Here is a 17735-nt window from a genome sequence, read left to right as displayed (position 1 = left end):
GAAGCAGAAGGTAAAATAGAAAATGGAAGAATCCACAGATCACCTCCTGAAAGAGATCCCAAAAGAAAAACTTCCAGGAATATTATAGCCAAATTCCAAAGATCCCAGGTCAAGGAGAAAATATTGCAAGCAGATAGAAAAAAAGGAATTCAAATACTGTGGAGCTACAGTAAGGATAAAAATTGCTCATGGGTAGGCCACACCAATATAATAAAAATTACAATCCTACAAAAATTAATCTATTTATTTAATGCTATGCCAATCAAACTGTCAAAAATATTTATAGAGATAGAAAAATAATAACAAAATTCATCTGAAAGAACACAAGCTCAAGGATATCAAGGCAATCAACAAAAACAAATGTGAAAGAAGGTGGTCTAGCAGTACCAGATCTCAAACTGTATTACAAAGCAGTAATTATCAAAACAATGAGAAATAGAGTTGGAGGTGAGCGGAATAGAATACGGATAAATTATAATGTAATAAATGACTATGGTTACCTAGTATATTATAAACCCAAAGATACAAGGTTTTGGAACAAAAACTCATTATTTGACAAAAACTTCTGGGAAAACTGGAAAACAGTATGGCAGAAACTTGGTATAGATCAATATCTCACACTGTATATTAAAATAAGATCAAAATGGGTACATGATTTACACATAAAGGGTGATTCCATAAGCAAATTAAGGGAACATGGAATAGTTTATCTGTCAGATTTATGGACAGGGAAAGAACTTAGGACCAAAGAAGACATAGAGTTCATCACAAAATATAAACTAGGTGGCACAATGGATAAAGCACCAGCCCTGAATTAAGGAGGGCCTGAGTTCAAATCCAGCCTCAAACACTTGATAATTACTAGCTATGTGACCCTGGCCAAGTCACTTAACCTTCATTGCCCCAGAAAAATAAATAATAATAATTAAATCTATTGGCAGATAGGTGGTACAGTGGATAAAGCACCAGTCCTGAATTCAGGAGGACCTGAGTTCAAATCTGGCCTCAGACACTTGACATTTACTAGCTGTGTTACCCTGCTAAGTCACTTAATGTCATTGCCCTGGGGGAAAAAAAGCTTTTGCACAAACAAAACAAATGTAACCAAAATTATAAGGAAAGCAAAAAACTAGGAAAGAATTTTTGCAACAAGTATCACTGATAAAGGCCTCACTTCTCAAAAATATAGAGAACTGAGTCAAATTTATAAAAATACAAGTCATTCCCCAATTGATAAATGGTCAAAGGATATGAACAGGCTGTTTTGAGACAAAGAAATTAAAACAATCTATATTCATATGAAAAAATGTTCTAAATCACTATTGATCTAAGAAATTCAAATTCAAGCAACTCTGAGGTACTAACTCACACCTATCAGAGTGGCAAATATAACAAAAATAGAAAATGTTGGATGTTGGAGAGGATGTAGGAAAACTGGAATGCTAATCTACTGTTGGTGGAGTTGTGAATGGATCCAGCCATTCTGGAAAGCAATTTGGAACTATGCCCAAAGGGCTATAAAACTCTGCATAGCCTTTGATCCAGCAATACCACTGCTAGGTTTATATCCCAAAGACATCCCCCAAATGAGAAAAAGATGTATTTGTACAAAATATTTATAGCAGCTCTTTTCTTGCCTTTCTTTTACTAGACTTTTAGCTCCTTAAAGTGGTGTTAAGGGCTAAAATTCTAGCTAGTCTGTCTAAAATATCCAATGAGTGGTCACCAATAAATTATAAGCTTTAGCAAGAGTTAGACTTTTAAGCATTTATTAAGGAGAATAAGAATTTGGTAAAGAGAGAGAAAGGCCTAGATTCCTATCTATTAAAGGGAGAGCGCATTTCTAGCTCCCCTCTCCACCGGCGTCCTCAGGAAACAGAATGAGAGCAAGAGCCAGTCTCTTCCTTCCTCCTCCCACTAGCCCGCGTCACTTCCTGACGCCAAAGAAAAGACTCCTGGTCTTGCCCTCAAAAACCTTCGCTTCATGGGTGGAACTCTTCTACAGTAAGTCTCCAGCAGGTGGCGTCATTCCAATCGTTACAGTGGGGCACTGTTTCCAGGCTGCAGCACCCCAAGCTTAAGAAGGCCCAGGTGGTATGATTTAAGGAGAATCAGATTCTTTCCTCACCCAGCCTGTTTCCTGGTCCTAGATGACCCCAGACCAACTTGCTAATCAACCAGCTTTGTGTGTTGTGGTTGTTAGCTCCGACAAGCCTGTGCCCCTCCCCCACCTGGGCCACTTCTACTTGAGCCTACCTCCTGGTTCTCAGCAGGGGTGTAAAAATCCAAGTTCTGCCTTAGCACCAGCATAGACCCCTGTAGTTTCTCCCCTGCCCAGGGTTCAGCCCACTCACCAGACTGTGAACTTAGTTCCAGACGACACTGGTGCTTCAGCTGATTCAGAGGCTCTGGGTGTCTCCTTCTCTGGTAAGGACTTCCTGAGATTGGATCTGTGTCAGGGTGACTGTGGGGTTGGGCCCAACTCCTGTATCAGCACAACAGCTCCCTCCTTCTGACCTTCCAAGCCGTTCTTGGTTAGAAGATGATTTCAGCACATTCTTCTGTGAGTTTTGCTGCTCTGGGTATTTTCCTATGGCCTTTTTTGGATGTTTTTTGGAGCGATCCTGTCATGAGTTTGGGAGCTCACTGCCTTTCCTCTGCCATCTTCATAGCAGCTCTTTTTGTGGTGGCTAAGAATTGGAAATCAAAGGAATGCCCATCAATTGGGGAATGGCTAAACAAGCAGTGGTATATGGTTGTAATGGAATATTAATGTGCTATAAAAAAATGACAAGCAGTTTGATTTCAGAAAGGCCTGGAAAGACTTATATGAACTGATGTATAATGAAGTACATAGAAGCAGAAAAACATTGTGCATAGTGATTACAATATTGTTTCATGAAAAATTGTGAATGACTTAACTATTCTCAGCAATACAATGATCCAAGACAATCCCAAAGGACTAATAATGAAGTATACTATCCATCTCCAAAGAAAGAACTGATATTGATTGAACACAGACTGAAGCATGTGATTTTTCACTTTATTTCTTTGTTTTATTCAAGTTTTCTTATACAAAATTACTAATATGGTAATGTTTTACAGAATTTCACATGTATAACCTATATCTGATTGTTTATTGCATTGGAGAGGAGAGAGGAGAGGGATGGAGGGAAGGAGGTCAAGCATTTGGAACTCAAAACTTCAAATAAAATGTTTATTATGAAATATATATTAATAATTGTATAAGAATGTAATGGTTTTATAACTCTATACATTTATTTTATATATTTAAACACATTATACTGAGAAAAAGGTCATATGATTTATCATACTGCCAAGGGATTCCAGGATACAAACAAGATAAAAATTTCTGCATTAGGATAACAAATCCTTAACTATGATTCTGTGTTCACTGCAGTTCATCTTCCATTCAGCTGCAAAAGTGATTTTCCTAAAGCTTAGGTCCAACCATGTCACTGCATGATCAACAAACTCCAATGACTCCCTTTCACCTCTAAAATCAAATAGAAAATCCTCTGACATTAAACGTTTTTCATAACCGAATCAACTGCTACCTTTCTAGTCTTCTTCTACATTACATCTTTGATGTAGTCTTTGATTCAGTGACACTGGCCTCCTTGCCATTCCTTGAATAAGAAACTACATCTCTTGGCTTCAGAAAATCTTCCTACAGGCTTCAGACAAATTTCAGACAGTCTCTGACTCTCCCTCATGCCTCATCTCCATCTCCTGACTTACCTGGATCCTAGCTAGTCCCAACTGAAATTCTACCTTCTACAGAAAGCATTTCCCAATGCCTCTTAATTCTATTCTCTCTGATTAGTTTCTATCTATCCCATCACTTTTTTTACACTCATGTACTGCTAAGGGAGCTCACTTCAACTGATCATTTTGCTACTTAGCTGAGGTAGAAATGACAACAGGTCATGGAGCACTAGGAGATGAGAAAAACTAGCTCCTCTCCTATCTCCATAGCTCTTTAGGCTGAATTGTGTGCTTGGGACCATCAAGAAAGGACACATAGAATGCTCACTCCAATGAAATTTTTCAGCCTTTAATATCTTTACAGGATAATTCAAGTCAATAAGCATTCCAAATAAGTTTTTTATTGATGTGTCTCTTTTTATCACCAAAATTTTCCCTGAAATCTCTGCCAGAAAAATCCCAAAGAATGTTTGTTTTCTAAAAAAGAGAAAAAAGAAAAAAGAAGGAAAATCAACAGAAACAATAGATGCATTAAAGCTTTTGAAACAGTTTCAAGATGATTGAGTCAAGCAGTAATTCTCTGGTGCCCTTCAAAATTCCCCTTCAAACAACCTTGAAAAATATCTCAGAATCAATTTAAGATCAGGAAAGAAGCTTACCAGACAAGGATATCTTGGAGGCTCAGCAACAAAGGTCTGTCTCACTGGGGTGGAAGGGGAATGCAGTTGACAAGCAGCAGAAGCAGCAGGCAACACTCAAGACAAAGGAGTCCTAACAAATTCTTTCTACAACACAAATATGGTTTTGATACCTATACCAGGAAGAGCCAAAATAAAGAAAGAAAATAATAGACCAATTTCACTAATGAATATTGATGTAAAAATTTTAAATAAAATACTCACAAGGAGATTACAGCAATTTATCACAAAGATCATACACTATGACCAGGTGGAATTTATACTAGGAATTCAGGGCTGGTTCAATATAAGGAAAACCATCAGCATAATTGACCAGATCAAAAACAAAATCAACAGGGGCAGCTAGGTGGCGCAGTGGATAGAGCACTGTCCCTGGAGTCAGGAGGACCTGAGTTCAAATCTGGCCTCAGACACTTGACACTTACTAGCTGTGTGACCTTGGGCAAGTCACTTAACCCTCATTGCCCAACCAAAAAAAAAAATCAACAGAAATCATATGATTTTCTCAATAGATTCAGAGGAGAAATCTTCTGACAAAATACAATACTCATTTTTATTATACTAGAGAGCATAGGAATAAATGGAGCTTACCTTAAAATGATAAGTAGTATTTATCTAAGAAAAACAGTGAGCACTATATCTAAAGGGAAGAAACTAAAATCCTTCCCAGTAAGATCAGAGGTGAAGCACTTTTATTCAATAGTATACGAGAAATGTTAGCTACAGCAATAAGAGAAGAAAAAGATTGAAGCAATTAGAATAGACAATGGGGAGACAAAATTTAACTCTTTGCAGATGATATGATGGTATACTTAGGAAATCCTAGAGAATCAAGTGAAAAACTAGTTCAAAAAAGTAACAACTCTAACAAAGTTGCAGGATATAAAATTTTTTTAAAAAACATAAATTATCAGCATTCCTATATATTAACAAAAAAGTCCAGCAAGAAAAGAAAGTAAAATTACTTTTAAAATAACTTTTGAGGGGGCAGCTAGGTGGTGCAGTGGATAGAACACCAGCCCTGGATTCAGGAGGACCTAAATTCAAATCCAGCCTTAGACACTTGACACTTACTAGCTGTGTGACCTTGGGCAAGTCACTTAACCCTCATTGTCCAACCAAAAAACAAAACAAACAAGATAACTATTGAAAATAAAAAAGTCTCCATGCCAAGACAAACACAAGAACTATATGAACACAATTACAAAACACTTAGCACAGAAATAAAGTCAGATCTAAACAGTTGGGAAAATAGTAATTGCTCATGGGAAGGCCAAGCCAATATAATGAAAAGGACAATAATACTCGACTTGAATTCCTTATTCAGTGCCAAACATACCAAAAATTCAAACTACCAAAGTATTCAAACTACCAAAAATATTTTATTGAGCTAGATAAAAATCATAACAAAATTCATCTGGAAGGACAAAAGGTCAAGAATATCAAGGGAATTAACTATAATAAATGTGAAGGAAGGTAATCTAGCAATGCCATATCTAAAACTGTATTATAAAGTGGCAATCATCAAAACTATTTGGTACTGGCTCAGAAATAGATTGGTGGATCAATGGAATAGGTTAGGCACACAGGACACCATAGTAAATGACCATAGCAGTCTACTGTTGGATAAACTCAAAGACACAAGCTTCTGGGATAATAACTCACTATTTGACAAAAACTTCTGGAAACACTGGAAAAGAGTATGGGAGAAACTATATATAACCTACAATCTTACCCCATATACCAAGACAAGGTCAAAATGGGTACACGATAGCTATATAAAATGTGATACAATAAGCAAATTAAGAGAGCAAAGAATGATTTTTACTCGTCACATCTAAGGAAAAAGGAAGAATTTTTGACAAACAAGAGATGGAGAAGATTACCAGATTTAAAATGTAAAATGAATCATTCTTATATTAAAATTTAAAAAGGTTTTGCAGAAAGAAAAACCAATACAAACAAGATTAGAAGGAAAGCAGAAAACTGGGGAACAATTTTTACAGTACGTATATCTGATACTTATTCATTTCTCAAATATATAAAGAAGTGAGTCAAATTTATAAGAATATAGGACATTCCCCAACTGATAAATGGTCAAAGCATATGAACAGGCAGTTTTCAGATGAAGAAATCAAAGCTATCTTTAGTCATATAAAAATGCTGTAAGTCACTATTGATTAGAGAAATTAAAATTAAAACAACTCTGAGGTACCACCTCACACCTCTCAGATTGGCTAATATGACAGAAAAGGAAAATAATAAATACTGGAGGGGTATGGGACACTAATGCACTGTTGGTGGAGTTGTGGATTAATCCATCTGTTCTGGACAGCAATTTGGAACTAAGCTCAAAGCACTATAAAACTGTGCATAGCCTTTGATCCTGCAATGTCACTAGTAGGTCTGTGTCTCAAAGATGATAAAAAATAGAAAAGGACATATTTGTACAAAAATATTAGTAGTAGCTTTTTTTGTAGGGTGAAGAATTAGAAATTAAAAGGATGCCTATTGATTGGGGAATAGTTGAATAAGTTGTGATATGTGATTATAATGGAAAACTATTGTGCTCTAAGAAATGAATAGTAGGCTGATTTCAGATAAACCTGAAAAGACTTACATAAACTAATGCAAAGTGAAGTGAGGAGAACCAGAAGAACATTGTACACAGTAACAGCAATATTGTACAATGATCACCTGTGAATGACTTAGCTATTCTCAACAATAAGATGATCCAAGACAATTTCAAAGGACTCATGTTAAAAAATATTATCCACCTCCAGAGAATGAACTGATGAAGTCTGAATGCAGATTGAAGCATACTATTGTTTGCTTTAGTTTTTTCATGTTTTCCTCTTTGGTTCTGTGCATTCTTTCACATTTCAAGTATACTAATATGTTTTGCATGGTTGAATATGTGTAACCTATAACAAATTTCTTATCTTAAGTGGGGAGAGGTTAGGAAGAGAAGGAAAATATTGGAATACAATTTTTTAATGAATCTTAAAACATTTCTTACAGGTAATTGTCAAAAAAGCAAATATTATTTAAAAAAGAAAAGAAGAAGATGACACTGGATTTGGAAATTAAGGAGATCAGTGGTTTAGAAAAAAAGAAAAAGAGCTACCAAAAGTGAAATAAAGCATTTGTGGAGATAATGGACTGCCTCTTACTGAAGGTCTTTCCCCGACCCTGTCCCTCAATGCAATCAGGGTCAAGTGACTTGCCCAGGGTCACACAGTGAGTGTCAAGTGTCTAAGGTTCAGTTTGAATTCAGGTCCTTCTGATTCCAGGGCTGGTTCCCTATCCACTTAGCTGCCCTTTAAGTTCTTCAAAGAAATGACAGGGAAAATATTTTTGTTCAGGGAAAGTGTTGGGCTATATAGCCTCTGAAATTTCTTCGAATTCTGAAATTCTATAATTGTGTATCCCTATGAGATATGATATAATCTATTCCCTTCTCTGGACCTTAGTTTCCTGAAGTTATATAATACTCCTTGTGGGCTCCCTCATTCAACTCTCACACCCTCTTGAACCTTGAGGTTCTCAGAGGGATAATTCCTCATTACTCACCTCTGGGCTCTAGGGGTAGCCCTGAGGAGCTAGTATTTTCATTACATTTGCTCAGGATCCCCCGCTGTTATGCTCTTTGTTGATTATAAATCAGATTTCATTTTCTTTGGAAAATAATATTTCCTAAGTAGGTATAAGAAGAACAGTTGTTACAAAAAAGCATTCTCCTGAAACCAGGTGAGTGCCCTCTTCTTGGAAAGACAAAGTCTCTGTGCAGAGTAGACTTTCATGTGTGGGGAACCTGTGGGGTAAAGGATCAACACCCAGATCCTTGTTACTGGCAGTCTCTTCTCCCTTAGTGGAGTTCTCATGAAGCTCTCCTTAGGTGTATCCCTCTGCTGCTCTTTGAGTCTTCCTTCTCCCTCATCCTCAGTATCCAATCAAATGCCAAATCTCATGAATTCTTTTCCCCACATCATATCTCACATTAGTTAATGCTCTTTTTTTGGTGATGCAATTGGGGTAAAGTGACTTACCCAGGGTCACACAGCTAGTAAGTTGTCAAGTGTCTAAGGTCAGATTTGAACTCAGGTCCTCCTGACTCTATCCACTTCGCTACCTAGCTGCCCCCAGTTAATACTCTTTCCCTCCATTCACAGGCCACCCTCTCCCCAACTCCACCCCCAATTCAGGTCTTCATTGCTCCTAACCTGGACTGTTGCTATATCCTCCAACTAGAATGTTTCCCTCCAGTCTTTCCTTTGTTTAATTCATCCTCCACCCAGCTGTCAAAGGTATATTCCTAAGACACAGCTTTGACCCGGACTCTTCCTTGCTCTCAAAACTGTAATGGCTCCCAATTGCCTATAGAACAAAATACAAACTCTCAATGGCCTTTGCCATCTGTCTCCAGCCTAACCCGCCATTCTTATTTTATGTTCCTTCTTTTCACACAATCTACATCTCAGTCAGAATGTCTTACTTCTGTTTCTACACCCATAACCTTTCATCTCTTCACTATACACTTTAGCATGGAATTGGTATTTATTTTTTCTATATAAAAGAAATGATTAAAACAGAAAAGACTCAAAGACCTGAATTGAAAAGGTTTGAACATACATGAATAAGTTGAAAGTCCTGTGATATTGTCCTGCAAGGCTGATACATAAACACAGGGGACATTTTGAATCAATATTTCACTTCTATGCTACATTGTCAAAACGAACCCCTCAAGGACCATGACTTCTGTTAAGGTATGGGAGTAGCGTGGGCCCCTCCAATTGGTAGTCTCTTCTAAGAAGAGGATTGTGGGATGGCGGAGGCGGTGGCCTCACAACACGCACTGCACTTCATGTTCAGCTTCCAGACGGCTCTCTGCTACCAGGATCCTGCAGCATGAGGAATTTGAGGAAGGCTACAAGGCTTCCTGTAATGGGCCTTATGATGGGAAGTGGAGTAAAACCATGGTGGCTATGGCCCGAGGACAATCACTTCATGGCGGAGCTGACCTACAACTATGGCATTGGTGACTATCACCTCGGCAATGACTTCCTGGGCCTCACACTGGTCTCCAGCCAGGCCGTCACAAATGCCAAGAAGTCTGAGTGGCCACTCCGTGAGGTTGCTGAGGGAGTGTTTGAAACTGAAGCCTCAGGAGGCTACAAGTTCTTTTTAAAGAACCACAGTCGGGGCAGCTAGGTGGCACAGTGGATAGAGCACGGCCACTGGAGTGAGGAGTACCTGAGTTCAAATCCGGCCTCAGACACTTAACACTTACTAGCTGTGTGACCCTGGGAAAGTCACTTAACCCCAATTGCCTCACTAAAAAAAAAAAAAGAACCAGAGTCAGCCCCCCTCAGACCCAGTGCTGAAAGTGACCTTGGCCGTCTCTGACCTGAGCACATCCCTCCACTACTGGTCAGACCTGCTGGGGATGATGGTTTATGAAAAGGATGAGGAGCAGCAAAGGGCCCTGTTAGGCTATGCAGACAACCAGTGCAAGCTGGAGTTGCAGGGTATCAAAGGAGCACTGGATCATGGGTCAGCCTTTGGGAGGATTGCTTTCTCCTATCCAAAGAAAGAGTTACAAGACATAGAAGCATTGATGAAAAAGGAGAACCAGAAGATTCTGACCACCCTGGTCAGTCTGGACACACCCGGGAAAGCCACGGTCCAAGTGGTTATTCTGGCCGACCCCAATGGACACGAAATTTGTTTTGTGGGCTATGAAGCATTTTGAACACTTTCCAAGATGGATCCAAATGGGGACAAATTGTTGGATGCCACAATGGCAGCAGACAAAAGTGATGAGTGGTTTGCTAAACACAAAATACAGAAGCCTTCTGGATAATGGAAGACATCATTGAACAAGGACTTGTGCTGTTCATCCTGATTCCCATCCTGCACTAGAGCTGTGGTCATTTCAAGGGCTCCTATTTTTTGGGGAGCCCAGGGGTATAGCCTAGGATTGCCTTTTGGGGGGGGGAACAGCCTTAATACAATTTAAATTCCATATCTTTAAAGTCATCTCCACCTTTCCTATGCTGACCATCTCAATCACAGATTCAAGCAACCCTCCTTGTTGGTCTGAATGTGTTACTGGTGGCACAGGCTCTGCTCACGATTTGCCGGCACTTTAGAAACAGTGGCTTTCCCCAAGAACTGGAACAGACACCTACCCACCTGGGCAGAAGGCAGATGCCAGGGTTGCTGGTAGAGCTCTGCATCGTGACTGATATAACGGTCAAATCAGATCCATAAGCAGGGAAGAACATAGGTTAACCACCCCAAAAGAATTCCAAAGTCATAAGATGCTGTTGAGTAGACAGTTCATAAATGAGAAGTGGAGAAGGGATGGAGAATTTGGGGCCTTGAACCCAAGCAAGGGTCAGGTTATTTAGTCTGTCTACCTCTTTACTTTTCAAATTTGTGAGGGGCCAGAGGAAAATGCAGTGCCGTTCTTACTAGATTGCTTGAAATAATTTAAATGGTATCCGACTTTAAATTGGTTTCCCCTATGATTTCTGCTCTGTTTATTGAGTTTGGAGATTTTATTTAACTAATCACTCAGTTGACTGGGGTTGGTTTTGTCCATTTCGAAAAGGAGAAAATTCCTCCAAATGTATATTATAGTGTGCTTATAATAATAAATAGATCTGACTCAGGTTCCAGAATTAAAGCAGTGATGGGTTAATTACTTTAGTGAAGCTCTGGAATGGGGTTGGGGAGGGCTGACTCCAAAGAGACCAATCCCAGAAACACACGTTGATCTTTATACTGTGAGCCCTTACTCTCCATCCAGAGCTGGGATTTGTTTTGTTTTGCTAGGCAATGAGGGCTAAGTAACTTGCCCAGGGTCACACAGCTAGTGTCAAGTATTTGAGGCCAGATTTGAACTCAGGTTCTCCTGAATCCAGGGCCAGTGTTTTACCCACTGCGCCAGCTAGCTGTCCCTCTAGAGCTGGGATTTTAAGAGAAAACCCTGACCAGATAGCACCTTAACTCTGTTTTTGAATGTCATTAGCCCTAGGAAGATTTTTCACTCATCCCTGCAAGTCCTAATGTGCATACATTTCAACTGAATTACAGAATTGTGATCTTGATGTTCTCCAAGCATTCAGAAAACAGTTGAGAAATCAGACTTTTTTTCCAGAAGAGATTGTACATTTTCTTACTTTCCCAGTGTATAATGCTGAATCTAAGGTGATTTGATATTCCTTCTGCTTAATGATTAGATTGTTTTCTGTGGAGAAAATTGTTTATGTAGACCTTGAATTATCAAATAAACTTCTTTCTCGGTGAAAAAAAAAGAGGTTTGTGTTTTTTTTAATTCATTTAATTTTTATTTTATTTTTCTCAATTACAGGTGAAAAAAAGTCTGTGAAACAATTGTGACAATGAAAATTTGAATTAAGTTATGAAGTAGATTATCTATCCTTTTAAAAATCAATTCAATTATTGCTACTTTATGAGATTCAGCCTATTTTTCTAGGCTGTTCAAAGATTTTGAATTCTAATTCTGTCATCCAAATTATTAAGTATTCCTCCTAAGTTCATGCTATCCAAAAATCTGAGGAGCACACCATATATATCTTAATAATACTTATATTCATCCAGTTCATTAATATAAATGTTGAACATAAGTTTCAAGTACAGATAGTCTTTTTACACATCATTAGGGGCCTCCATTCAGGTTGACATCAATGTATCTTGGAGAAATGTTTCAAGCCAAGAAGCTTTCCCAGGGCCCTTTTCAAGTCATTGTTCCGAAGACTATAGATGAAAGGGTTCAGGGTAGGGGTGACCACTGTATACATCACAGTCGCTATCATGTCTTTCTGAGTTGTGTGGGTGGAAGAGGGGTTGAAATACACACCTATGATGGTGCCATAAAAAAGAATGACCACAGAGAGGTGGGAGCCACAAGTAGAGAAGGCCTTCCATTTCCCATGAGCTGATGAGACCTTCCACACAGCAGAGACAATAGGAGTGTAAGAGACCACAATGCATATGAAGGGAACTAAAACTACTATTCCTCCCAAAAGGAGAACCAACATTTCATTGACATAGGTGTCAGAACAGGAGAGTTTTATCAAAGTATTCATGTCACAAAAGAAGTGAGGAATTTTATTATTTGAACAGAAGGATAGCTGAGCCATCAATACAGTATGTATCATTGAAATGAGGTGAGCAGAAACCCAAGGCACAGCCACCAAGAGAGCACAAAGGTGTGATGTCATGACTGTGCCATAGTGTAAAGGGTGGCAGACAGCCAGATAGCGGTCATAGGCCATGGCAGAGAGGAGGATGCTGTCTGAGCCACCAAAAGCCACAAAGAAATACATTTGAGTCAGGCATTCTGCATAGGAGATGGCACTGCTCCCTAACAGGTAATTCACCAGCATCTTGGGAACTATGGTGGAGGTAAAACAGAGATCGAGAAAGGATAGGTTGGAGAGGAAGAAATACATAGGGGTGTGGAGGTGGGAATCAAAACAAATTGCCAGGATGGTGAGCAGATTCCCCAGTGTTCCAACGAAGTACATAGCCAGAAATACTCTGAAGAGCAGTTGTTGTTGCTCTGGTTGGTCAGATAGGCCCAGGAAGAGAAATTCCAAGACCCTGGTTTGGTTTTTCATTTCTATAAATCCCTTGAGGAAAGTAGATAGAAAAGGAAAATATAGTGAGAATATATTAGAAGCACAGGGTTCAAAATGAGTTGCACATTCCCCAACACCTACATCCTAAACCATGAATATCTTGCACTTACATGTTTTTGCATATTGTCTCCCTCTCCCCTATTAGAATGTGAGGTCCTTAAGGGCAGGAACCTTGTTTTTTTTCCCTTACTTTGTATCCCCCACCTGCACTAAATACATCAATGACTGGTACATAGTAGGTACTTAATAAATACTTAGTGATTGACTTACTGATTTATTGATGGATAGATTGATTGTCATGGACACCACTGGAGCACTGTGCTAAGTTTGGGGTACAACATTTGGGAAGGACCTTGAGAACCTGGAGAGGACCCATAGGAGGGTCCCCAGTATGATATAGGACCTACAGATAAGCCTCTATGTGAACAGGTAGAAGGGAGTGGGGGTGTGAAGGTTTTTGAGGGCCTCATCATTATCCCCAAGTCTTTGAAGGACTGCTTTATGGAGAGGATTAGACTTGTCCTGTTTGGCCCCAGAAGAGGGCAGACCCAGTACCAATGGATGGTAATTTCAGAGATACAGGTTTAGGCATGATGCTTCCACCCTGGTACACTGGAAAGAATGCCAACTCTGGACACAGAGCACTGGGTTCCAACCTGACCTCTGATACTTGCTACCTGTGCGACTTAAGGAAAAATCACTATGCTTCAATCTCTCTGAGCCTCAGTTTCCTCTTCTATAAATGAGTCAATTGGTACTCTGATCCTGTCTTAAATTCTTAAGGTCACCTGAAGCAGTTTTCCAGCCCAAGACAACCTGGGAGGTCAGCAGGGAAGGTCTGTCTTCCTGGGTGGTGGGGGGCTCTAGGAGTGCAGGCCACACAGGGTAGGTGTCAGCATGGGGATGGGTGCAGTGGTGACAGCAGCAGGTTCAGGAGCTCTCAGCCTATAGACATTAGGGAGAAGAGTCAAACAAGTGGTCACAAGGAGATGGCAGAAGACCCTTTCCAGACATTGGAGTTGTATTGCCTATATGTAGGTTTAGGTAGCAGTCCCAGAGCCCAAAGTAGCAATGGCACTTGTAACAAAGGGGAACAGGGTCCCAGGGCAAGGTTACAGGGCAGAGAGGAGTGCTTGTGGTCACTCCTTGGGAAATGGGGACCCTGGTCTCAATTCCAACAGGGGGAATGGGGTGGGGGACATTTACAATCCTAGTTGCAGGATGTGAGGAAGGGATCTAGACACAGTTCTGAGCCCACGAGGAGTGCTAACCATGGGGGCTACAGGGGAGCAAGGTCCCTTCCTGGGTAAAGACCAGAGCATGGGCCAGAAGAACACTGATGCCACCTCTCCTTAGATCATATTAGAGTAGAAGTACTGAAAACCTACAGAGCTTCAGAGCTTGCTCTGAAAACAGCAGCAAGCAAGCCCTGAAGTTTGGAACAGGTGCCCTCACAGCCCCTGGAACAGAGCCCAACTTTCATTTTCCCTGAAGGTAAGGACTCTCTTGGTTTTCTATTTGCCTTCCCAGATATTAACACAGTCCTTTTTTCCATAGGGAGTGCTGAATGAATGCCTTTTAAAATTCATTCATTGATCCCAAAAAAAGTGTCGGTATGACCATGTGGCTCCCATTTCAATAAATTCTCCTGGCTCCCTGTCACTCCCAGGAAGAACTGTAAAATCCTCTGTCAGATACTTAAAGCCCTTCACATCCTGGCCCCCCCCACACACACACACCTTGCAAGTCTTCTAGCATCTTATATAGCCTCCTCTCCACCACAACATGCTGAAGGATCCACTGGCCCTGGCCTCATTGCTCTTCCTAGAACAAGACATTCCAACTTCTAACTTGGGGATGCTGTTCACCCCAATCCCTGCCTCCTGGATTCCTGGGCTTCCTTCTAGTCCCACCCAGAATCTACATTGTACAGGAAGTCTTTCCTAATCCTTTTTATTTCTAATGCCTTTCCCCTGTTCACAGTGCCTGGCACTGGTCACATGGGACAAATTAAGGCATATTGTTGTTGTTGTTTGTCCTTCATTTTTGAAGAGGACCATGCTATCAGGGGGATGTCATGACTTGCACTGAATTGGATTTAAGTAAGGGAGGGCTGTACAAGGTCACCAACCTCACTCTCTCCTCCAGAGCCACCTGGGTCCAGTGTCAAGATAGATATCAGGAGCACCAGCCCTGGATTCAGGAAGACCCAAGTTCAAATCTGGCCTCAGACACTTGACACTTACTAGCTGTGTGACCCTGAGCAAGTCACTTAACCCTTATTGCCCCACAAAAAAACAAACAAACAACAAAAAAAAAAACCAAGGTAGATATCAAGTTGACCAGAGATGGCCCTGGATGTTTAAGGCAATTGGGGTTAAATGACTTGCCCAGTGTCACACAGCCAGTAAGTGTATGCCCTTAATCAATATTTATTGACTGACTGACTCATAGATAGACCGTTCCTTTGCTTTCATTCCTGTGCTCAAAAGTCTTCAGTATCTCTCTATGTTCCTTGAAGGAAAGGTCAAACTTCTTGGCTTGATATCCAAGGCCTTCCACAATCTGGCAGTCACCTACACTTTCTTCTTATCTATCTTTCCTCAGACACATGTTTCATACCCTGACCAGCCCTGCACTTCAGATATCTTGCCATCTGCTCTGTCCCTGCCTACCACCTTACAATTTAGTCCAGAGATCATCCTCCCTCAGTACCCTAGGGGTAGTTAACCCACTGAGCTTTGGAGCTCCACCCTGGGGCTGAACTGTCCTGACAGCAGAGGCACAGATTACAAATGCAACTATCCCTCTGTATCTAACCAGCCCCAGACCAGGTTTTGTAGCCCCCTCAGCCATCCTCCCCATATTACCTGTCATCTTCACTGCCCCAGCACATATAACATTTGCTGATCCCTTTGCCTTCCAGCTCTTGTTCTTGAATTGTAATTAAACCAACCAACACTACTATGCCTTCTGGAAAAGGCATCTTAATCACATGCCCTATTTCAATAGTCCTCTGAGATTTCCCTCACCCCCTTAGAATACAAGCTTCCTTAGGCAAGGGGCTTCCTCTCTTTTTTCCATTGGTTGTTAGCCTTGGATCTGTAAAGTTCTAAACACACACATATATGCATATATCTATATATGCTTATGTGTATTTATACATATGTATATGTATGTATAAACATATATACTGAACTGCAGTTCAATATAATTGCTTTCATTTGTAATCTCATTTATTTAATTGAAATTATTTGCAAACATGATTCTGAGATGGGTCCCACAGGCTTCACCACACTGCCAAAGGTACCATGACAGAAAGATTAAGAATCTCTGGTTCCATCAGTTCTTATGATAAAATAGATTTTACTTATTTTTGTAGAGAAGTGGGGGAAGTATGAGTGCACGATGCTTCATATGCATTGTTTGAAAATGAATTAATTGCTATAGATACCAGTTTGGGGTAATCATATATTAATTTATCAATATTATAGAAGTAAAGAATTAATCACAGGTCTCCCTAACCTCTCATGGTCTCAGGCTGTGTGGTGGTAGAAGCAGGGAAAGAGCTTCAGCATGCCACTTAGAACAAGTGGGAGGGAAACCTCCAACAGACCCATGTAGTCTCAAGGAGACATAAGAGAGAAAGCACAAGGGAGACCATGTAGTCTCAGGAAGCCAAGAGAGACCCCAGAAGACCCTGCTTGGCATTTTTTTAAGAGTTTCTGTCCTCCTTTGATAGAGACAAATCACTATACATTGATCAAAGATACTTGGCTAGCATCTTTCCATTCCATTGGTTGACATGACTTGAAAATGATTAAAATGATTGAAAGCATTAAAATGAACTCTCCAAATCACATAAGAATAAAGAATGCAAAAAATCCTCACTGAAGCTGCTTGTGACAAAGTCCATTATCTAGGTGTGCTTTAATCTCATCAGTCCTTCACTCATCTAGACAAAAGAATCTATCTCCATTCCTTTTATTCCTTTGGGTTTGTCCCAGATGAGATTTGATGAAGTATCTCCAGGATAAAGGACTGAGAAAGTGATCTCTGGGTCCTGCAAGAAATGGATTATTAATAATTTTTTTCTCACAATATGTTCACAGATGTGGTCAATGTCTTGGTTTCATAAGATTATAACAGGGACAGCTAGGTGGTACAGTGGATAAAGCACCAGCCCTGGATTCAAGAGGACCTGAGTTCAAATCCAGCCTCAGACACTTGACACTGTGTGACCCTGGGCAAGTCACTTAACCTTCATTGCCCCACAATAAATAAATAGATAGATACATAGATAAATAAATAAATGATTAGATGAATAGATGAACAAATAAATAGATCCATAGATAAATAAATAAATGATTAGATGAATAAATAAATAGATAAATAAATAAATAAATTAGAAAAGAAAGAGAAAAAAGAAATAGGGTTTAAAAAAATAAGATTATAACATTCCAAGATTGTAAAGAACTTCGGAAACCATCCAGTCCAATCTATGCCCCTAGTGGAATCTCTATTTATAGCACACCCAACCAGAGGTCATCCAACTTCTTGAAGAACTCCATGCTGCCTCCTAAGCTGACACATTCTACCTTGAGATACCTACAATTATTAAGTTTTTTGTTTTTGT

At 39.9% G+C, this 17735-nt stretch overlaps 2 protein-coding genes and 1 pseudogene across 2 annotated transcripts in view; 1 reads left to right on the top strand and 2 right to left on the bottom strand.

Moving 5' to 3' along the window:
- Positions 1-9252: 9252 nt before the first annotated feature.
- Positions 9253-10290, top strand: LOC122736251 (annotated as a pseudogene).
- Positions 10291-12139: 1849 nt separating this feature from the next.
- Positions 12140-13078, bottom strand: LOC122745161 (olfactory receptor 1361-like). Its single transcript, XM_043990405.1, has one exon. It carries the CDS (start codon positions 13076-13078, stop codon positions 12140-12142), a length of 939 nt encoding a protein of 312 aa, XP_043846340.1.
- An 884-nt stretch (positions 13079-13962) lies between these two features.
- LOC122745145 (olfactory receptor 1361-like) overlaps positions 13963-17735 on the bottom strand; it is a 33279-nt gene continuing 29506 nt past the window's right edge. Inside the window, exons 3-5 of the mRNA XM_043990404.1 lie at positions 15970-16072; positions 14488-14559; positions 13963-14044 (exon numbers count right to left, since the gene is read on the bottom strand). Coding sequence (XP_043846339.1) covers positions 13963-14044; positions 14488-14559; positions 15970-16072 — 257 coding nt within the window. The remainder of the gene's footprint in view (positions 14045-14487; positions 14560-15969; positions 16073-17735) is intronic.

This window comes from Dromiciops gliroides, chromosome 1 (assembly GCF_019393635.1).
Source record: "Dromiciops gliroides isolate mDroGli1 chromosome 1, mDroGli1.pri, whole genome shotgun sequence".
NCBI lineage: Eukaryota > Metazoa > Chordata > Mammalia > Microbiotheria > Microbiotheriidae > Dromiciops > Dromiciops gliroides.
Note: the sequence above shows the minus strand (reverse complement) of the source record. Positions and strands in the feature narration are given on the sequence as shown.

Bases quoted from the DNA above. Each gene is read 5' to 3' on its own strand.
- LOC122745161 (XM_043990405.1), bottom strand. From the start codon at position 13,078: ATGAAAAACCAAACCAGGGTCTTGGAATTTCTCTTCCTGGGCCTATCT.